A 21,280-nucleotide genomic window follows, 5' to 3' on the forward strand; every position below is an offset into this window, starting at 1 on the left:
CGAAGTGACAGCCCTCACACACGAGAAAGCAATAGAGCAATTAGTTGAAAATGTTAAAACGGCTCAGCTAGCAGCCGCAGTAAAATTGGGCACCAGAAAGAAACAGAGCAAGACTTGTTTCGACAAGACAGTGCATGCGACTGAGTACAGTATAGGACAGCAAGTCATGCTCTCCGTATATAACCCCAGCACATTCCTGTCACCAAAATACTCCATTGCGTACTGGAGTTCGTACTCCATTGCGGACAAAGTAAGCCCTTCCGTATATAAAATAAAGTATCCCAACGGTAAGACTGCGTGGTTCCATATCAACCAGCTGAAGGCATATGGAACACAGTCTAACCATGCACACCACGTCATGCTCGACGCAGCACACCACGCCCCGCCCACAGCCAACGTAACCCTACCATCCCCCAACACGTCCAGCCCAGCCACGGACTCGACCTCGACTCCACCCCCAAAATATACACTCCGCCCCGGAACGCCCACAGACTGCAGCAGCAGAGACAGCGATGGTGACTCGGACGATAGCCACAGCACGCCTCCCTACTATCCCCATGCAACAGGACCCACATCCAGCGATTCCGACTACGATCCGAGTGATCCCTTCACGATCACTTTCCTAAACAAACCCCACCACCGACCACCGAACTACCATAACGACCCCGATTCTGTCCCCACACAGCTAGACACCAACTATTGGCACCGAGATAACTTGTTCCGACTCGTCCGCAACGACGAGAGCGACTCACCTCACACCATGCAGCCCTTTCAGCCCTGATACACTCAAGAGTTTGGCACCTGGGAGAAGGTGCGACCTTGGGTCTGACTCCCAAACCGAGAACCCCTTTGCGACCCTGTTCGCAACCGAGAACTGAGGTGTCCAGATGATGTTTTAAAAGGAACCACTTGGGAGAAGTGGTGTCCTTTCTGATGGAACCTGCCGAATGTTTTATGTTGTTTGTAAGTTTGTTAAATGTTGTTTGTCAGACCGAAAAGATTTTCACAGCCCCACGCCTTTTCGGCCGAAACCTCTGAGGACTTGCCCACAGAGACTCACTATTGCCAGACACTAGTTCAGAGGAACAAGCTTGTCTGCAGAGACTTGTTAAGGTACCAGACGCCCATTCATAACTGCTCTTCTGAATCGAAGGAAAGAACCACTACGGCAGCCCCACCACGATGACTACATTTCTTGCCCGTTCTTGTCGGTTGCTCAGGCAGTGGAGAAACGGCTTGGGACCCGCCCTGCCTGGGAACCTTCCCTCTGGTCAACTATGCTCGGGTAGGGGAGACACGGCATTGGTAGCCGTCCTACCCGTGGACTCCATCCAACTCTTACCCGTCGCGGCCCATACGCACCTCAATTTGGAAATTTTAGTTCAAAAAGTTTTGTTTTGTTTCAGGTAACCCTTAGGTTGCCAACCACATGCTATTTACATCCTGAAACATTTGGATGGTAAATCGCACAGTCTGCGAGACGGCTCGCACTGTTTCATTATTGGGAAGTGTGTCTTGTCCTAAAATTTGGTTTTTGAAAAAACAAATGAGGGAGTCACACATAGTGCCCAATTATAAAGGGAGTAATTGGCACTAAAGGACAGACAGACTATCGTATGAGATGTTAAACCAAGATAGTTACAAACACTGTGCTTGTTTCCACAGAAAACTCCAGAAGCTCCAGGACCGGAGAAGAAAAGAAAACAAGCACCATGAGGACTTCCTCCGGATGGCTTATCTTTATGGACATTTGGTTGCGGGTGAACGCGAACCCCATGACCTCAAGCCCCCCAGCCGTTAATGTTTCACTTCCCCACAGTACCCAGAGCCCAGTCACCAGCGCCACCACACCATCTTGGTGTGCCAGGTTTATAACCTGTCATATGTAATAGAAACCTTACTGGTATTAGCAAGACTCTGCTGCATCGTGCAGACTATGCGTCTACGGAAATGGAGAAGGAGAGCCTACCGCGCTCGAACCCCGGTATATAGGATCAGATCCCCTATTTTCGGATACGACCAGACGCCCGACTCCCGCGATCGATAATAAAGAGCATTCATTTGCGGTTTTAATGTAAATAAAGAAGTGTAAAGAACTGTTCATGAGCAAATTGTACGATCCTGAGCTTGACTGCCAACCAGGAAAAATGTGTATAAACTGCTATGATCTTGTTTGTATGGTTGAGGAAGTTAGAATAATGAAATGTTCAAGTGATGTAGTGTATTAAGAATAGGTAGAGGTTCCCATTTTATTGTTTTGTAATGCATGTCCCTGTTTGACATAGCGCCCCTCAAAATTGTCAGTTAAAATTTTTTTGCATAGTTATGGTCAGTGTAGAGGCCATGAAGGAAGTGCCCCCCAGGTCAGGGAATGGAAAGCAACATAGTTATGTGATCCTTCACGCTTCGCGTTAGGATCACAAGGAGGGTTTGTAGCCACCTAAATTGGCCAACTCCCGATTCAAAATGGCGAACGGCAAAGGCTGATGGGAAAGTCAGCCAACAAGACAAAAACCAGCAGCTGCAGGTTTGTTGTGTATTTACCTCTGCAAAAACCAGACAACATCGATACCAGCGACCATCAGCATAACAAAGTAACAGCCATCTGCATTCTGATGAGCAATCCCTGGGAACAATAAGTAACATTTTGACACACAAAGCAAAGCCAGACTCCTCGGCGCCAGTAGGAGCCAAAACAAAGGAGGTGAACGAGCACCTCAAGACTGCCCATCGATCAGGGAACCACTCCAGTATTGGAGAAAATCGAACCAAGCGATTGGGACAAAGTCCAATCACTTGGGATCAGGTACAGGGTCCGCCCCGAAAGGCGGGAAGCCCCTGGGGACCATAAGAGTTGAGCTCCAGTTCAAATCGCGCTCTTCACCTCTCTCTTCACCCTTCAGCAGCCTCTCTTCACCACTCTTCTTCCTGTCCGTGTCACCCAGCAAAAGGAACCAACATTGACCGTGACCGGTGCAGTGACTCCAGTGATCATCAAAATCGTAAGTCTTAAATCAACGCTCGCTACGATATAGGCGCTCCTATTTGTGCTTGAGTAGCGATTACTGTGTAAATAAATGTGCTTTGATTTACATCTTACTAATCGGTGTATTGGGTTACTGATCATTACTCGGACTTGAACCTCGTGGCGGTATCATAAAGATACCTGGCGACTCGAGAGCAAAGGTAATAAAACAGAGCAATTGAACCAAGGAGAAAATCAGCAACAGTTTCCTCCGGGTGCTCTGGTTTCCTCCCACCGTCCAAAGATGTGCAGGTTAGGTGGACTGGCCAAGCTAAATTGCCCCTAGGTGTCCAATGGTTGGGTGGGGTCATGGGGCTAGGGCAGGGTATTGGGCCTAGCTCTTTCAAAAGAGTCGGTGCAGACTGAATGGGACGATTGGCTTTCTTCTACACTGTAGGGATTCTATAATTCATTTACCTTATTGTGAATGCTCCATGTATTCATTTACAGTGAAAATGAACACTATTCAAGTGCAGCTGAAGACAATCTAATCAATGGTATTGTCACTGCTGAATCCACCAGCACAAACATCCTGGGAGTCACTATTTAGCAAAAACTGAACTAGAACAGCCACATAAACACTGTGGCCACAAAAGCAGACCAGAGATTGGGAATTCTGCAGCGAGTAATTAATCTCCTGACTTATCGAAGTCTGTCCACCAAAGACAAGGTACAAGTTTGGAATGTGATGCAATATTCTCCACTTGCCTGGATGAGTGCTGCTCCAACAACACTCAAGAAAATCGACATCATTGGGGCAGCACGGTGGCGCAGTGGTAGCCCTGCAGTCTCACGGCACCGAGGTCCCAGGTTCGATCCCGGCTCTGGGTCACTGTCCGTGTGGGGTTTGCACATTCGCCCCATGTTTGCGTGGGTTTCGCCCCCACAACCCAAAGATGTGCAAGGTAGGTGGTGTAGCCACGTAAAATGGCAGCGTTCCGATTAATCTGGCCAAAACCCAGTTTAAAATGGCTAACCCGAAAGACTGCTGGGAAAAGCAGCTAAGAAGACACAAGCAGGCAGCTGCAGACAGTATTGCATATTCGGCTCTGGGAAGTTAGCCCAGATCGATACTCAGGGCTATCAACAGCCCATCAACCCTGGTATTTGCACTTGCATTCAGGACTGTTTGCAGCCCATCTATCCAGACATCTGCAGTTAAATCGGCTATCCCCGGGAACAATTGCAACATATTAGCAATTGAATACCGGGCCAGACCCGTCGGCGCCTGCAGTGGCCGAAACAAAGACAGGTGAGCGACCACCCCCCAATCGAGGAATCGCCTCACCATTGGACACATCGACCCCAGAGATTGGGGACAGATCCAATCACTTGGGACTCAGGGTCAAGGGCCGCCCTGGGAGGTGGGAAGCCCCTGGGCCCTATAAAAGTGAGGGTCCAAGTTCAGATCTCTCTCTCTCTCCTCTTCGCCTGCTCGAGACCTTCGCAAGAACAGCAACCGGCAACAGTAAGTTTGAATCCAGCGATCGCTATCCGGTAGAGACACCTAGCCACCGACCTGTAGCAGCCTTTTGAAATCCCGCGGGCCAGATCTGATTGGACAAGCCATTCGTTTCCCTGACCTGGTGGGCTCTTCCTAAGTTAAGTATTGGCCAGTAGTGATAGATTTATTATATAGAAAGTAGTATTAGGGTATTAATATTGCTTGTTGTATATAATAAATGACCGTTGTTTTAATCCTTACTAAGCGGTGTGCTGTATTATTAATCATAACCTGAACTTGAACCACGTGGCGGTATCATAAAGATACCTGGCGACTCATGAGCAAAGGTGACGTAATCAGAGCAAATAGACTAAGGTTAAAAAGAGCAACAGTGGATTGAACACACTAAATTGCCCCTTAATTGGAAAAAATGAATTGGGTACTTAACATTTATTTTTTTAAAAAGAAAATCGACATCACCAAGCCAAAGCAGCCTGCTTATTAACTTCCATCCTCCACCTTAAACATCAGCCCCTCCACCACAGTGGAAGCAGTGCAGACCATCTACAAGATGCATTGCTCCTTCAGCAGCACCTTCTAATCCCGCGAACATTACCACCTAGAAAGACAAGGGCAACAGACACATGGGAACATCACCACCTGCAAGTTCCCACCAAGTCACAGACCATCCTTTCCTTTATCGTATATCGTTGTTTCGTCCCTGTTGCTGGGTCAAAACCCTGGAACTCCCTCTCTAATAGCACTGTAGATGTACTTACACCACAAGGACTGCAAGTGGTTCAAGAAAGGGGCTCACCACCTTCTCCTCAACAGAAATTAGGGGTGGGCAATAAATGCTGACTCTTGTCAGCAAAGACCACATCCCACAAACAAATAAAAGAATGTAACACAACTGCTTTGTTTCCTTACTAGCAACAGTTTATGTGTTTCAAATCAATTCAATGTATGTGAAGTAACCACTTTGATGTTTTTGAGATGCAAATCCAAGAATTTGTTTTGAAGATAAAACCTTTTATGTAACCAATTAAACTAGGGCTTTCTTGATAGATTTACATTTACAGATTTAATAGCAATACGTACTCTCCTTGAATTAAGATGTACTGCCTAATAGGGTGCCCTTTAACTAGTTGCTTTTATACAATTACACATATTAACAGTTTGGTATATGTTTGATTTTAGAAGTCAAAGTAGGTAATTAGTGCGGTGTCACAGATTACTGAAATATCAGTGCAACAATAATGGGGTGGGGGCCAATGTTCAATTAGCTACAACATTGAGTCCACAGATCAACTGTATTGCTATGGTGGCATCAATCAAATACTAGGCACCCACCATCAAGCAGGAAGGCTAATAGGAATAGCTTTCTTTGCAGAACTCTGAATGATACTGGAAAGAACTGGGCATTGTTCCATCTACTGTACATGTACATTATGGTGACATTTATTAGCAAACTGGTTATCATTTAGTTCAATTACATGAATATCTAATAATATTCATAGAATAATTAATATTCATAGCCGTGTTATTCTCATGGATTGTTAAAATTTTAGCTATTTTAATGAAAATTAATAATTTATAAAACAATTTAATGCAGAAATCCTAGAGCATTTAAATTAACGTCATTTAAGTTTACACAAATTAAATTAGACAATTTATTTCTACTAAAACATCTCTAATGTATGCAGTGGTTTAATTAAGAGTATGTGCACATTCTTAAAGCAGAAACATTTATTTTAGAAAGTACTTTAAAATATCGGAATTTAGTTTCAATTATAATCCCATGTGATACAAAGTCATTAAAAAAAATGCAGACTGGAATGCAAGAAATTTGATTCTTCTTCAAGGTTTGTTCAAATTATGGTCTTGCGATTTATAATACTAATACATAAAATATTATATTATCCATACATCACTGTAATCATTTTGACTTACCTGAATAGTATGCCCATTATGTCGTTTTCCATAAAAAAACAGGCCTTCCTTATGGAGCTCCAGGTTTTGGACATTGGCAGTTATGCTAAACGATCTATCCTACTGACTGCATTAATCACCCTCATTGAGTCTAGTGAAATTCTCCGTAGACCAGTTTGTTGGCCTGCACGTTGAAGAAGCATGGCCTCATACAAACAAGCTGGCCAGTGCAACTCTCATTTTCAGCTGCACAAAGATGCATATTCCTCTGTGTGCGAGTGTAGTCTTACCCAATAAATGTCCAGCTGAAATGTGAGTGATATGTCAAATAGAATGAGTGGTATTTAGTTGCTGTGAGGATATGAATGCCCATAAGCCAAGACCAAACTAACCACCTCAAATAAATGCAAATGTACAACTAATATATGTGAATAATGGTTTTATAAAACAGACGTGAATTAACCGTAAGTATGTAAAGTATGTTTTTTTTTCCATTTGTTCATGAGATGTGGGCATTGCTGGCTAGGCCAGCATTTATTGCCCATTCCGAATTGTTCTTGAGTTGATGGTGAGCCACCTCTTGAACTGCTGCAGTCCATTTGGTGTCGGCACAGCCACAGTGCTGTAAGGAAGATGGTTTCAGGATTTTGACCCAGCAAGAGTGAAGGAATGGCGATTATAGTTCCAAGTCAGGATGGTGAGTGGTTTGGAGGGAAACTTGCAGGAGGTGGTGTTCCCATGTATCTGCTGCTCTTATTCTTTTAGGTATTAGAGGTTGTGGGTTTGGAAGGGGCGGTCTCAGGAGCCTTGGTGAGTTCCTGCAGTGCATCTTGTAGATGGTACACACTGCTGCAATTGTGGGTCTGTGGTGGAGGAAGTGACTATTTAAGGTGGTGGATAGGGTGCCAATCATGCAGGCTGCTTTTTCCAGGATGGTGTTGAGGTTCTTAAATGTTGTTGGACCTTCATTCATACAGCAAGTGGAGACTATTCCATCACATTCTTGACTTGCACCTTGTAGTGGTGTACAGGTTTTGGGGAGTCAAGGGGTGAGTTAATTGCCTCAGAATTCCCAGCCTCTGACCTGTTCTTGTCTTCACAGTATTTATACGGCTGGTCCTGTTCAGTTTTTGATTAATGGTAACCCCCAGGATGTTGATAGTGAGGGATTCAGCAATGGTAATGCCACTGAATTTCATGGGGAGATGGTTGGATTCTCTCTTGTTAGAGATTGTCATTGTGCTGAATGTTACTTGCCACTTATCAGCCCAATCCTGAATGTTGTCCAGCTCTTTCTACATTTGAAAATAAATTGCTTCAGTGTCTGAGGAGTTGCGAATGGTGCTGAACATTGTTCAATCATCAGTGAATATCTTCACTTCTGGTATTAAGACGGATGGAAGGTAATCGATGAAGCAGTTGAAGATGCTTCGGCCTAGGACACTATCCTGAGGAATCCCTGCAGTGATGTCCTGGGAGTGAGATGATTAAACTTAAACAATCATAACCACCGTTCTTTGTCCTATGTATGACTCCAAACAGTGGAGAGTTTCCTCCCCTTTTTCCATCTATTCCAGTTTTGCTCGGGCTCCTTGATGCCATACTCGATCAAATGTTGCCTTGATAGCAAGGACAGTCACTCTCACCTCACCTCTTGAGTTCAGCTCCTTTTTCCATGTTTGAACCAAGCCTATAATGAGATCAGGAGCTGAATAGTCTTGGTGAAACTCAAACTGAGTGTCAATGAGCAGGTTATTATTGAGCAAGTGCCATTTGATAGCACTATCGAAGACACCTTCCATTACTTTGTTGATTGATTGCAGACTGATAGGCGGTAATAGGCTGGGTTGGATTGGTCCTGCTTATTGTGGAGAGTTCATAGCTGGGTAATTTGCCACATTGTCGGATAGATGCTAATATTGTCGCTGTACTGGAACAGCTTGGCTAGATGCAAGGGTAGTTCTAGAGGGTCTTCTGTACTATTGCTGGAATAGTGTCAGGACCCATTGCCTTTGCAATATCCAGTGTCTTATGCTGTATCTTGATATCACGTGGAGTAACTCAAATTGGCTGAAAAATGTAATCTGAGATGCTGGGGACCTCAGGAGGAAGCAGAGATGAATCATCCACTTTATACTTCTGGTTGAAAATTGTTGCAGGTGCATCGCACTGATGTACTGAGCTCCCCCATCATTTGAGGATGGGAATATTTGTGGAGCCTCCTCAAGTTATTTGTTTAATTGTTCACCAAGATTGACGACTGGATGTAGCAGGACTGATAGGTCTGATCTGTTGTTGTGGGATTGTTTAGTTTAGCTCTATCTATTGCTGCTTATGCTGTTTGGCATGCAAGCTGTTCTGTGTTACACCTTGGGATGGATTCTCCATTATTGGGACTATGTCCCCACGCTGGCGTCAAAACCGGAGGGTTTTACTCCTGAAAATCCTGGAAGGGACACAAATTCATAGCCCTGCAGGGGGCTAGCAGGGACCTGGTGTAAATCTCACAACTTTTGCTGCAGATATGGGCCCCCACACTTCCGAGTCGGAGGCCGCGCACGCGCATGGCGGCAGCCTCCAGCAGCTGCGCCGTGCTCCATGGTGGACTCGGACCACAGGGCCAGACCCAAGAAAGAGACCCCCTGATCGGCCGCTTGCCCGACCCTCAAACCCCGCACAAGCACTCGCTGGCCGCCTATTAGGCCGCCCCTAGCCTCTGATCGGCCCACCCCTGACCAAGGCGGCCACAGACCATGCGACTATCCCGACCGGCAACAGCAGGTTAGTTCCATGCCGTTGGGAACTCGGCCGATCGAGGCCGGAGAAGGTCAGAGCGGGCCTCTGGGGCAATGGTTCCCGGTGGCGCGGCATACTTCCCGGTGACGCCGCTTTTCGGTGCCCGGAGAAACGCCAAACCGGCGCCGGGCCCAATTTCGGAGTCAAACTGGATTCTACCCCCCCCACCCCAGGCGCCGGCCGCGATTTCGGGCGTTGGGGTGCGAGAACCAGCCCCTTATTTTTAGGTATGCCTGGTGCTGCTCCTGGCATGTTCACCTGCACTCTTCATTGAACCAGGGTTGATCTCCTGGGTTGATGGTAATGGGAGAGTCAGGGATATGCATGCAAAACTTTTGCAATGAATGCACTTTCATGTGAAACAAAGTTAAGAGGGAAGAAGAGTCTCAGCTTTCCCCAATATTTACAGATTTTCGAGAATGCTTTGACAAACATCCATGTGCTGAAGCATTCCGCTACACCAATCATTTGCTGGGACCTGAGAAAGCAAACGACAATGAAATTTAATCTCTCAACATTTCAGTAAGTTTTTTTTTCACCAAATATTGGCATTTTCTACTTTATTTTCCAGTTTGTTCTATTCTTCGCTGAAAGCTTCAACACTTGGAATCGCAGAGTACTTAATATCGAAGGAGTCCAATTGGCCCAATATGCCTGTACTGGTTCACTGCAAGAGCAATTCATCCTGTGTCGCACTCCTGCTTTTTCCTCTGTAGCCTTGTAAATAATTCCTCTTCAGATAATTCATCCTATTTTCATTTGAAAGCCACGATTGAATCTGCCTCCACCATGCTCTCAGGTAGTGCATTTCAGATCCCAACCACTCACTGCATAACAAAGGTTTTCCCCATGTGCACTGCTTCTTTTGCTAACCACCTCAAATCGGTGTCTTCTTGATCAGGTTCTTGATCCTGCAGTGTTCTCTATCTACTCTGTCCTGACCCCTCATGACTATGATACCTCTATCAAATCTCCGCTCAATCTTATATTCTCCAGTCTACTGACGTAACTGAAATAAATTCCTCATCTCTGGAGACATTCTCGTGAATCGTTTCTGCACCTGCTCTAATGCCTTCACATCCTCTCTAAACTGTCTAGAAATGGATGCAATACTCCAATTGAGGTAAAACCAACTTTTTATGTCGTTTATTCTATTGCCCATGCTTTTGTACTCCATGCCCGTCTTTATAAAGCCCAGGATCTTGCATGCTTATTTAACCATTTTCTCAATCCTCTCTCCCATCTTCCATGATTTATAGACAAATACCCCCAGATCCTGCCACTTGAAGGGGCTATTAACTTGTTGATTAGTTAAATTGTTCATTAGTTTACATTTTATTGATATACTCAAAAGAACACAAAGAGGGACTGTTGCTCCTTTAACAGCAGCTAATTAGTTTATTCATTAATTTGGTTTTAATTTGCTCAAGAGTATATCCCCAAGTCTCTGTGTTGTACCGGTTCTCCTGTATGGCCTCTCCCTGTTCTTTCTACAAAATGAATCAATTCAAATGCCTCTGCATTAAACTTAATCTGCCAGTTGTCTGCCCATTCCACCAATCTGTCTGTGCTGTTGAAGTTTAACACTATCCTCACAGTTCGGGCTATTGTATAATCCACAGCCTTTTAAATTCTGACCTTTTACACCAATGTGCAGGTCACTAATAGATTAGGGAGTGGACAATGATGTCAGGGGAACTCATCCCCAAACCTTCCTTCGGTATGTAAAACAACCATTCACCACTTCTCTTTGTTTCCTGTCACTCAGCCAATCTTGTACCTACATTGCCCCATCCCTTTTATGAGCTCCAGTTAAGGCAGCACGGTGGCACAGTGCACTGCCTCACAACACCAGGGACCCGTGTTTAAATCTGGCCTTGGGTGACTGTGCTCCGGTTTCCTCCCACAGTCCAAAGGTGGGCAGGTTCAGTGGATTAGCCATGCTAAATTGCCTGTAATGTCTAAAGATGTGGAGATTAGGTTGGGTTATGGGGTTATGGGGATAGGGCAGGGGAGTGGGCCTAGGTAGGGTGCTCTTTCGGAGAGCTGGTGCAGACTTGATGGGCCAAATTACCTCCTTCTGTGCTGTAAGAATTCTATGGTTCTATGGCCGCAGACATGAATCCATGATCTCCCCCTGGTGCCAGCATCAAGATGTCACTGAATGGTTGAAGAACAGTAATGGGGGAGGGTGAACAGCCAACAGTCATGGTCTACATTTGTACCAATGACATGGGCAAAAACAAGAATTTAGTTCTGCAGTCAGATTTGAGAGAGCTAGGAAGAAAACTAGCAAGCTGGTGCAGTAAGTCCCTATTTTAAGTTGCCTCATTCAGTGTTGTTCCAGTTTGATTCCATGGCTATAATGGTGCTGGTATGTACACTGGCGGCAGGATATCCACTTTAGTTTTTGGTTGGAGCTGACATAACGTCCCATGGCCCAATTGTCACCATTTTAGAGAGCCACTCCTGCTACCCGACTCTCTCCCAAGCTGCTCCCTTCCCTCTCGTCACTTCCCTCTCCCTTACCACTTCCATTGCTGACCATCACACTCTTATCACCTCTCACTTGCTTCCTCTTTCTCAATGCAGCGAACAGGAGAGGCTGGTGAAGGGATGCGAGACGGTGAATGCAAGAGAGTTGTCAACGGGGTCAATGAGCGTGGGAGCAGTGGCAAACGCGATAGGGTTGGTGAAAGTGGGAGGATTGGCAATCATGAAAGAGTCAACAGCGCGAGAGAAGCTGTGAGAGCCAGAGAGTGCAATGGGGTCTGCAAACAGAAGAGAGATGGAAAGGAGGGCTGGCGAGTGGGAGGGAAGGCCGGGACAATCACCGACCAGGCAGTCAATAGAAAGAGTTAGTGCATTTCCTTTATATTTTGAAAGTTATTTCATTCACAAATATGGTAATTTAAGAATGTATAATATTGCAACTTCCAGAATATGTTTTTTTCCGATCAGGAAGGTCCTACAGAATCTAACTATGGCTCTTACATTGGGTGCAACAGGAAAATCTGATTTGCTTAAAGTTGTTTCACTTAAAGGTTGCAGTTTTCAGGAATGCAACTATAGCGTGAAGCGAGGGATTATAGTCCTGTGTCGAATTTCTAAGGCAGCAGCAATTCTCTGATACCTCATCCGAATGGCTAGTTTTCATAACGGTGAGTGATATCCACTTACTGGTAGCCCATCTCAATCTGGGTGGGATAACTAAAACTGAGGAAGAATGTTTTGTAATTCAGAGTGACAGCAGAATACTTGTACAGGCAAATGAATTTTTAAAAATCTGAGGTACAAAAACTAGATACATTTTTATTTTTTGAATATTACAAAAAATATTTTATATTGTTTATAATATATTATACACCTTGTAATATGAATTTTGAAAATGACAAGTTAAAATTAAATTGAACGATGTGCTTTAAGTTCAGAAATATTGTTTATTTGTCTCCCTTTTTAATGCTTCCCTTGTCCTGCAACTTCCCAATCCAAGAGTACAGAATGCACACCTCCTCCTAATAATAACAATAATGGCTTATTGTCACAAGTAGGCTTCAATGAAGTTACTGTGAAAAGCCCCTAGTCGCCACATTCCGGCGCCTGTTTGGGGAGGCCGGTACGGGAATTGAACCCGCGTTGCTGCCTTGTTCTGCATTACAAGCCAGCTGTTTAGCCCACTGTGCTAAACCAGCTCATTAACTTCACCAAAGAATTCTGAAAGTGGCGAGAGGAAGCATGAGAGTGATCCAGTAAAACTGACTTTCTTGCTTTCCCTACATAGCTCTGGTCTCCACTTGACTTTTCCCCGTGGTTTGATATTAGGAGCTCTGGATGTGTTGGGGTGCCAAATTCATCATGTAGCTTCCATCTAAAGTATCTGAATTAAAAATCGATAATCCAGCATTCAGTGGTTTCACACGGATAAAAAGGTACTGAAGTTCTATACAGTGTAATGTCAAATTTAATTATGATACTAATTGCAGTACTCATTATAGAAAATAATTTCAAGTTTAAAAGAAACAATCTATGCGAACATTTGTTTTGTTTTAGTACCTGTAGATAAAATTTTTGTTGATAAAATCCATTTGTGGTACTGATGCAACATGGACCTTGACCTCTTGACTTCCCCCAGTTGTGCTCAGGTAATCCACTGTCCATTTTGATGTGCATGTGCCCAGGGGAATTCCTTTCAGAAGTGCAGGTTTTCTCTAAAGTTGTTTATGAAGAAGGAAAATGCAAGTTGATTTTTTAAAACAATAATAATAATCTTTATTGTCACAAGTAGGCTTACATTAACACCACAATGAAGTTATTGTGAAAAAGCCCCTAGTCACCACATACCGACACTTGTTCGAGTACACAGAGGGAGAATTCTGAATGTCCAAATTACCCGACAGCACATCTTTCGGGACTTGTGGAAGGAAACCAGAGCACCCGGAGGAAACCCACGCAAATACAGGGAGAAAGTGCAGACTCCACACAGACAGCGACCCAAGCCGGGAATTGAACCTCGGACCCTGGTGGGGTGAACCAACAGTGCTAACCATTGTGCTACCTTGCCGCACCAATCTGATAGTACCTATTTTGTGTTATTAAATTTGCAGATGCACTTTTATCTATGGTAAGTATTCACAAAATTGGTGCCCTTGGTTACATTACAGCAGTTGTCAATTGTGTTCTGCCCTCGGACAGATTAGTCTCACATCATGAGCTATTTACGAGCGAATAGCTGAGTTGCTTTGCCATTGCCTTCCTCAGAGGTTTGGATCTTCAGAATAACATTTCCAACCAAGGTGGACTGAGTCCCCACAACCTGACGTACTATTAGACCATTAGATAAAGGAGCAGATTGGGCCATTCGGCTCATCAAATCTGCTCGGTCATTTGATCATGGCTGGTATGTTCCTCATCCCCATTCTCTTGCCTTCTCCGCATAACCCCTGATCCCCGTATTAATTAAAAAATCCCCTTATTATTCAAGAACACCAGCTTTGTGCTTGAGGTGCTGTTACTAACCCTAACCATAACAGAGCAAGCGCTGGAAGATGGAATTAGACAGAATATTATTTCTTAGAACCTAAGAACTAGGAGCAGGTATAGGCAATTTAGCCTCTCAAATCTGATACACCATTCACTATGATCATGGCTGATCTCATCATAGTTTCAACTCACCATCCTGCAGTTCTCCCTTCAACCCATTACTAAGTAAAAATTTGACTAACTCCTCCTTAAATTTACTCACTGTCCCAGCATCCATCGCACTCTGGGGTGGCAAATTCCAGATTCACAACCCGATGGGAGAAGTAGTTTCTCCTTATCCCTGTTTTAAATTTGCTACATCTTATCCTGAGACTGTGACCTCTCATTCTAGAATGCCCCACAAAAGCATCAGCTCCATGTCTACTTTATCCATTCCGTTTTCATCTTGTATACGTCAATTTGATCGCCCCTCATTCTTCTAAACTCTAGAGAGTATATGCCTAAACTGCTCAATCTCTCTTCATAAGACAACCCGTCATCTCTACCATCAACCCAGTGAACCTCCTCTGAATTGCCTCCAATGCTGCACATCTTCCTCAAGAGGATAAAAACTATACACAATACCCCAAGTGAGGTCTCACCAATGCCTTGTATAGCTGCAACAACATTTCCTTACTTTTATACTTTATTCCTTTAGCTGTAAATGCCAACATTCCATTTGCTTTTATCTGCTGTACCTGCATGCTAGTTTTCTGTGATTAAAGCAGGACATCCTCTGAACTGGAGCACCCCTAAGTTTCTCCCCATTTGGACAATAAGCTGCCTTTCCATTTTTCCGACCAAAATGGATGACTTCACATTTATCCACGTTAAACTCCACGTGCTACATTTAGGTCCCCTCACCTATCTATATCCACATAAGGTTCTTATTTCCTTATTGTAACTTACTATCCCACCTATTTTAGTGTCATCTGCAAATTTGGCGATAGAACCTTCAATCCCTGTATCCAAATCATTAATATAGAATGTAAATAGTTGGGGCCCAAGGACCAGGCCCTTTGACACCCCACCAGTTACATTGCGCCTTCCGAAAAAGACCCATTTATCCCAACTCTCTGTCATCTGTCTCAGCCAGTCTTCTATCCAAGCTAATAAATTACCCCTAACCCCATGTGATCTAGCCTTATGTATTAACCGTCTGTACAAAACCTTATCAAACACCTTCCAGAAGTCCAGATATACTACGTCTACTGGATCCCTTCTTATGGACTGAACTGATTTTTCTACGCATCTTCTCTACAGTTGTAGCACTATATTCTGAATGCTGCACCCGATGTCTATGTTCATGTATTTACATTATGTTTTTATAGTATGTTCTATGCATCCATGTATGGAGCGATCTGCCTGGACTGTACGCAGAACAATGCCTTTCACTATATCTCGGTAAACGTGACAATAAATCTATCCTCTTGGCTTGTGTCGAAGAACTCTAGAAAATTAGTCAAAAATGATTTACCCTTCATAAAATCATGCTGACTCTGATGGATTTGACTTTCCAAACTGCTGCTATTACTTCCTTAATAATGGATTCTAACAATTTCCCAACAACAGATGTTAAACTGGTCTGTAATTTCCTACATTCTGCCTCCCTCCATTTTATCATTGTGCACTGCTTGCCTCACCACACATTACCCATACTGCTGCTGAAACCCATGCCTTCATCACTTCTAAGTCGACTTCTCCGATGCTCTCCTTGCTAGCCTTATGTCCTTAAACTCCAAATTGTCCTAAACCCAGGCCAGGCTATCACATCCTGTCTCACAGAAGCTCTGCCCCTATGTATCTTACATTTCAGTCAAAGGCTATGGGGGGGGGGGGGGGGCAGATAAGAAAGTGATGTTGAGGCCACAGTCAAATCAACCATGATCTTATTAAATGCCCCATTTGCCATAGGGTCAAATGGCCTACTCCTACCCCTATTTCTTGTATTTACCTGGCACAGTAATACATTTAACTTGTTTGAAACCTGATCAGGAGTTCAGCAAAATTAATCTGAAAGTTGGCACTTCATATAAAATCCTATTCTATTTCTAATCTTTACACATTCAACTATGAATTGGGCTCAAAATGATTGGGGCTCAAAATGTACCATGGATCTATAATCTTAACGAAGACAGCACAGACCTATCACATCCTAGACATTGGTGAACTCAATTGAATTTTTTTCTGGCTCATTTTAACGTTTCAGAAATGAAAGCTTCAATTCACCTGACCGGTAGTCGCATGTTTTGTAAAAAATATGGCCTGATGAACTCCCTGAACAACTAAAGTGTGGGTCAGACCATATCAAGCAGGCAGTCATTGGATTTACAACTATTGTTCTGAATTTATAGGGAGAATAAAATCAACCAGGATTTTATCTGCTGATCATTATCCGAGGACTGCTACTGAAAAGCACACAGATGTCAGATGGGAAAGGTACTAAATTTGCTGTGATTCTTCTATGGTTGAAACTCTGTATCTGGGCTCAATCATAAAGAATGGTTACTTTAATGAAGTACCTAAGGGTGGGAACTTGTGCTGTTGAGGGTTAATTGCTCTAATAAAGGTGAAACTGACATTGTGAAGGAAAAAGGAAGGGAATTCAAGTCAAAAATGAGGAAAGCGAAAATTGATTTAAAAAATAAAGTAGAAGTTTTGCATAGGCAATCCAATGCAAGCATGAGAGGGCTTAACACAATCAGCAGTAGGCAAAGGATAAAAACAATGCGTTTGGGTGCTGTCCTACTTTTGTTACATCTCCACTTCATGGCTACTTTTGTTAATGATCTTGATCAATTTTATGGGATATTTGATGTGGTTGATTTTAGAAATGAACATTACAAGGTATGTGATAGGATCCCTGTATATTCAACTGTGCAGTTATCAGAAAACGAGGTTGCATCATGTCTTTCCCGTGGTAAACCATATAACACTCTTGGTCCTGATGGACTACAGAGTAAGTACTGAAAGAATCTGCTTATCAGTTTACAGAGGTATTTGCAGTTATTTCAATTTTTATTAGTTTTATGTACTGTTCCAAATACTTTGAAAGCATCAACCATCATACCTGTGCCTAAGGACCCACACCCGTGGCTCTTACTTCTTTATTGACTAAATGTATGGAGTCATTCGTAACCACCTCACCTCAGCTGTTTCAGATCATCTTGACCCCGACAATTTGCTTGTAAAGCACTTAGAGGAACTGAGAATGCTATCCTTGCTCATGTGAACCTGATAGCTAATCATCTCCAACAGCCTAAATCTTTTGTGGGTGTCTTATTTATTGATTTTAGTTCAGCATTCAATACAATGCAAATTCACATCCTGTTACAAAGGATGAACGTGGATCGGGGTAATTCAGCGGATCAAGGACTTTCATACTGAGCATGTTTTTCTGAATGGCTTTTTATCTGAATTTTAAATGCAGGTGCTCCTCAATCACCTCTGTTATTTTCAAATGCACCAACGAGATGAGAATCAAGGGAACTAAAATCTATTTATTTATGTATGCAGATTGGTGGGATTATTTTTAAAAGATCAAATGACAACTGAAGGACATTGAACATACTGCCACCCTTCAGAAATTGTGTCAATGGACTGCTCTGCGTATCAATGTAGATAAATCCAAAGAACTACTTTATGTAGCAATGGCCCACATATGTGTGAATCTCTGTATCTTAATGATCAACCGGTAGAGGTTGTAAAGTGTTTCAAGTATCAGACCAGAAGCTAAGTTTCACACAGAAAATTGACTACCTTTAAAAAGGCTGGCGTACGTCTCAGCGTCTGTTTTTAATTAGAAAACTGAGAGCATCAAGGTGTTTTAGAGAAGATATACAAAAGTCTGGTGGAGAGTATTTTAACAATCATCATGACAGTCTGATATGGTAATCTGAGTGTGAAATGCAAAAGTAAACTGGCCAGAATGGTCAACACTGCAGATAAAATCAGCAGATATATGCACAAATGTATGAATATCTTGGGTACACATGAAATATTTACTACTTTTAACTAATGTTTGTATGGTTAAATGTTATACCGGAGGTGATGTCAAAAACAAATTTCTACTTCTGTGTGGACAATAAAGTTCTATTCTATTCTAAGCACTCTCAGCAAACAGCATCACACACGGGAAGCACTAGTCCGGACAGGCACTGATTTCCTATCCATTTACTTCAATCTGTTGGTGCTTTACAACATTTAACAAAGACACAGTCACCAGAATTTTACAATAGAGTAGGAGGCTATTTGCTGTATTACTGTGCAGACTCTCCAAAAGAGATTTCACCCTTTCTATATCCTCTTTTGCAATGTTCTTTTTCAAATAGTTATTTGCTGAATGGCTTTTCAAAGCAGACCCTACTTTTCTCCTGTAATTCATGATCAGATATGAGGGCTGATTAGGAATGTGGAGTAGATCATTCAGTCCTTTGGTTTTGTCATTCTTTGGATGATGGGCTGGTCTGCACAAAACACAATCCGGTGCCCTAAATTGGGAACAGCCCTTAATGGGAAGTATAGGTTGGCAAATCACAATCCACTGCCCATGATTTGCCAACATGTCGAAATTCATCCATAGAATCCCTACAGTGCAGAAGGCCATTCGGCCCATCGGATTTGCGCCAACCCTCTGAAAGAGCACCCTACCTAGGCCCATTCCCACCTTAGTCCGTAATCCCACCTAATTTGCACAGCCCTGGACACTAAAGAGCAATTTAGCATAGCCAATCCACATGACCTGCACATCTTTGGACTGTGGGGGGAAACCCACAAAAACACGGGGAAAACATACAGACTCCACACAGTCAACCAAGGTCGGAACTGAACTCGAGTCCGTGGCGTTGTGAGGCAGCAGTGCTAAGCACTATTTGAGCCTTCCGTATCATCAGTCAAAAGTGTACATCAGTTTTCAACAGCAACCTACTTTCCTATCACCATGGATGGTACTACAAGTCAATAGATGTATAACAGATCACCACAATTCAAAAACATTCTCTGATTAAGATATTTCAATGCATGAAAGCATTATATAAATACAAGTAGATTATGATAGCATCCAGAAATAACTTAATAGCATGTTCCTGTGTTAATATGGAGAGAAATGTAAAAGCTCAGAATGAAATGATGAGGTTTTAGCCAGCACCTATTCTTAAATATTGAGCACGGGTTCTACAGGTTGCTCAATATTTTGCAAGTTTTTCTCTCTTCAGTTTGAACATTTATTGGCACATTTTTGGGAACTTAACTATATTTCACACATGGTACAACAGGGTTTCCCAAATTTTTCCAGTAACAAAACTCTTTTGACCTCCCAAGAGTACTGATAGAACCCCTGAAAAATATTGAAGAGCACAATAGGTACAAACACACAAAAACAAATTTATAAAAGCATTTTCTTTACTGATATGTCTATATTTGTTATAATTAAAAAATGATCTTATTCAATAAACTACTTAAGCCTTATCATCTTTTTGTCATTTCGAATGGAAGGAATGATGCTGTTTCTTTTGCTCACAAATTCATTTAATATTAGTACTGCTGGAAAGCCACTTTCTCATCTCAGACACGCACACATCAACACTTTCTCGCACACGCTCCTCTCCCTCACACACCCACTCCCTCTCCCACGCTCCCCTCTCTTATACTTACACACATGCTCTCACCTCTCTCTCACACACTCCCACCTCCTTCCTCACACACACACTCCCCTCTCTCAAACACTCCCGTACTCCCCTCCCTCTCATACACACACCCCTTTCTTATATTACACACGCTCTCACTCTCTCACGCATACATTCCCACCTCTCCCTCTTACACACACTCCTCTCATATACTCACACTTGCCTGTCTCTCACACATTTTCCTCACACATTCCCCTCTCATGCACACACACGTTCCCCTCTCTCATGCACACTGACGATCCTCTCTCATAGATATACACGATCCCCTCTCATGCACACATGCGATCCCCTCATGCACGCACACACACGATCCCCTCTCTCATGCACACACACACCTCCCTCTCATACACACACTCACCTCTCCCTCTCACACTCCCACCTCTCTCACACACTCCCTCTCACAGACACACATATTCTTATTCTCTCTCTCTCTCTGACTCACACTTTCACCTCTCTCGACAGTAGTCCAAAGCCGCTTTCGCATCTGCCCTCTGTAGCCCCTTCCTCTCCCACCCTGTGGCCACTGCCTATCTCACTCTGCCGTCTGGTCGCCTTCACTCTCGTCCTTGTCTGGCACTTTGAACACTGACTTTACCGCTATTTCCAGTTTGTCCAATCAGAGGCCAGCTTCTTGGTGCATTAGCTGCTGATAGGCTGACTAGTGCACCCATTAGTGGCCAACGCAGTGTGAAAACCACCTTTGATTGGACAAGCTGGAAGGACAGCTTTTTTCAAATTTAAAACAGCCGGACCTACCACGGAACCCAGAACCAGTTTGGGAAACACTGAGGCACAGCATTTTGTAACTGAAATGGAGATAAAACTAAACCAACAAAACTGAAATAAACCAATCAACTGATCAAAGAATCTGATCCAAGTTCTGACATTGTAATTAAAATCTTGCATTGAACAGAAAAAGCTGCTCAAAATAATATTCATTTCAAGGCAGCACGGTGGCGCAGTGGGTTAGCCCTGTTGCCTCACGGCGCCGAGGTCCCAGGTTCAATCCCGGCTCTGGGTCACTGTCCGTGTGGAGTTTGCACATTCTCCCCGTGTTTGCATGGGTTTCGCCCCCACAACCCAAAGATGTGCAATGTAGGTGAATTGGCCATGTTAAATTGCCCCGTAATTGGAAAAAATGAATTGGGTACACTAAATTTAAAAAATATATATAATTTTTAATTAAAAAAAATAAAATAATTTACATTTCAGCAGTAGTGTCTTAACCAATTAAAATAAAGCCCGAAAGAGCTTCACGGGAGCATAATCGGACAAAAGTAAAGCAAGGTGGAGCAAGAGGGCTGCTTGAAACTAAAAATATTAATCAACACAGAATCGTGTTGTTAAACAAATATTTGCCTTCCCTTCGTAATGAAGCTG

At 43.3% G+C, this 21,280-nt stretch overlaps 1 protein-coding gene across 2 annotated transcripts in view; it reads right to left on the reverse strand.

Moving 5' to 3' along the window:
- The window catches only part of tyw5 (tRNA-yW synthesizing protein 5), a 97,919-nt gene that overhangs the window by 64,394 nt on the left and 12,245 nt on the right, over positions 1-21,280 (reverse strand). For both annotated transcript variants that reach the window (XM_072479106.1, XM_072479098.1), the window contains exon 2: positions 13,251-13,405. In XM_072479106.1, the coding sequence (XP_072335207.1) occupies positions 13,251-13,405 (155 nt within the window). The remainder of the gene's footprint in view (positions 1-13,250; positions 13,406-21,280) is intronic.

This window comes from Scyliorhinus torazame, chromosome 2 (genome assembly GCF_047496885.1).
Source record: "Scyliorhinus torazame isolate Kashiwa2021f chromosome 2, sScyTor2.1, whole genome shotgun sequence".
NCBI classification, from domain to species: Eukaryota; Metazoa; Chordata; class Chondrichthyes; order Carcharhiniformes; family Scyliorhinidae; genus Scyliorhinus; species Scyliorhinus torazame.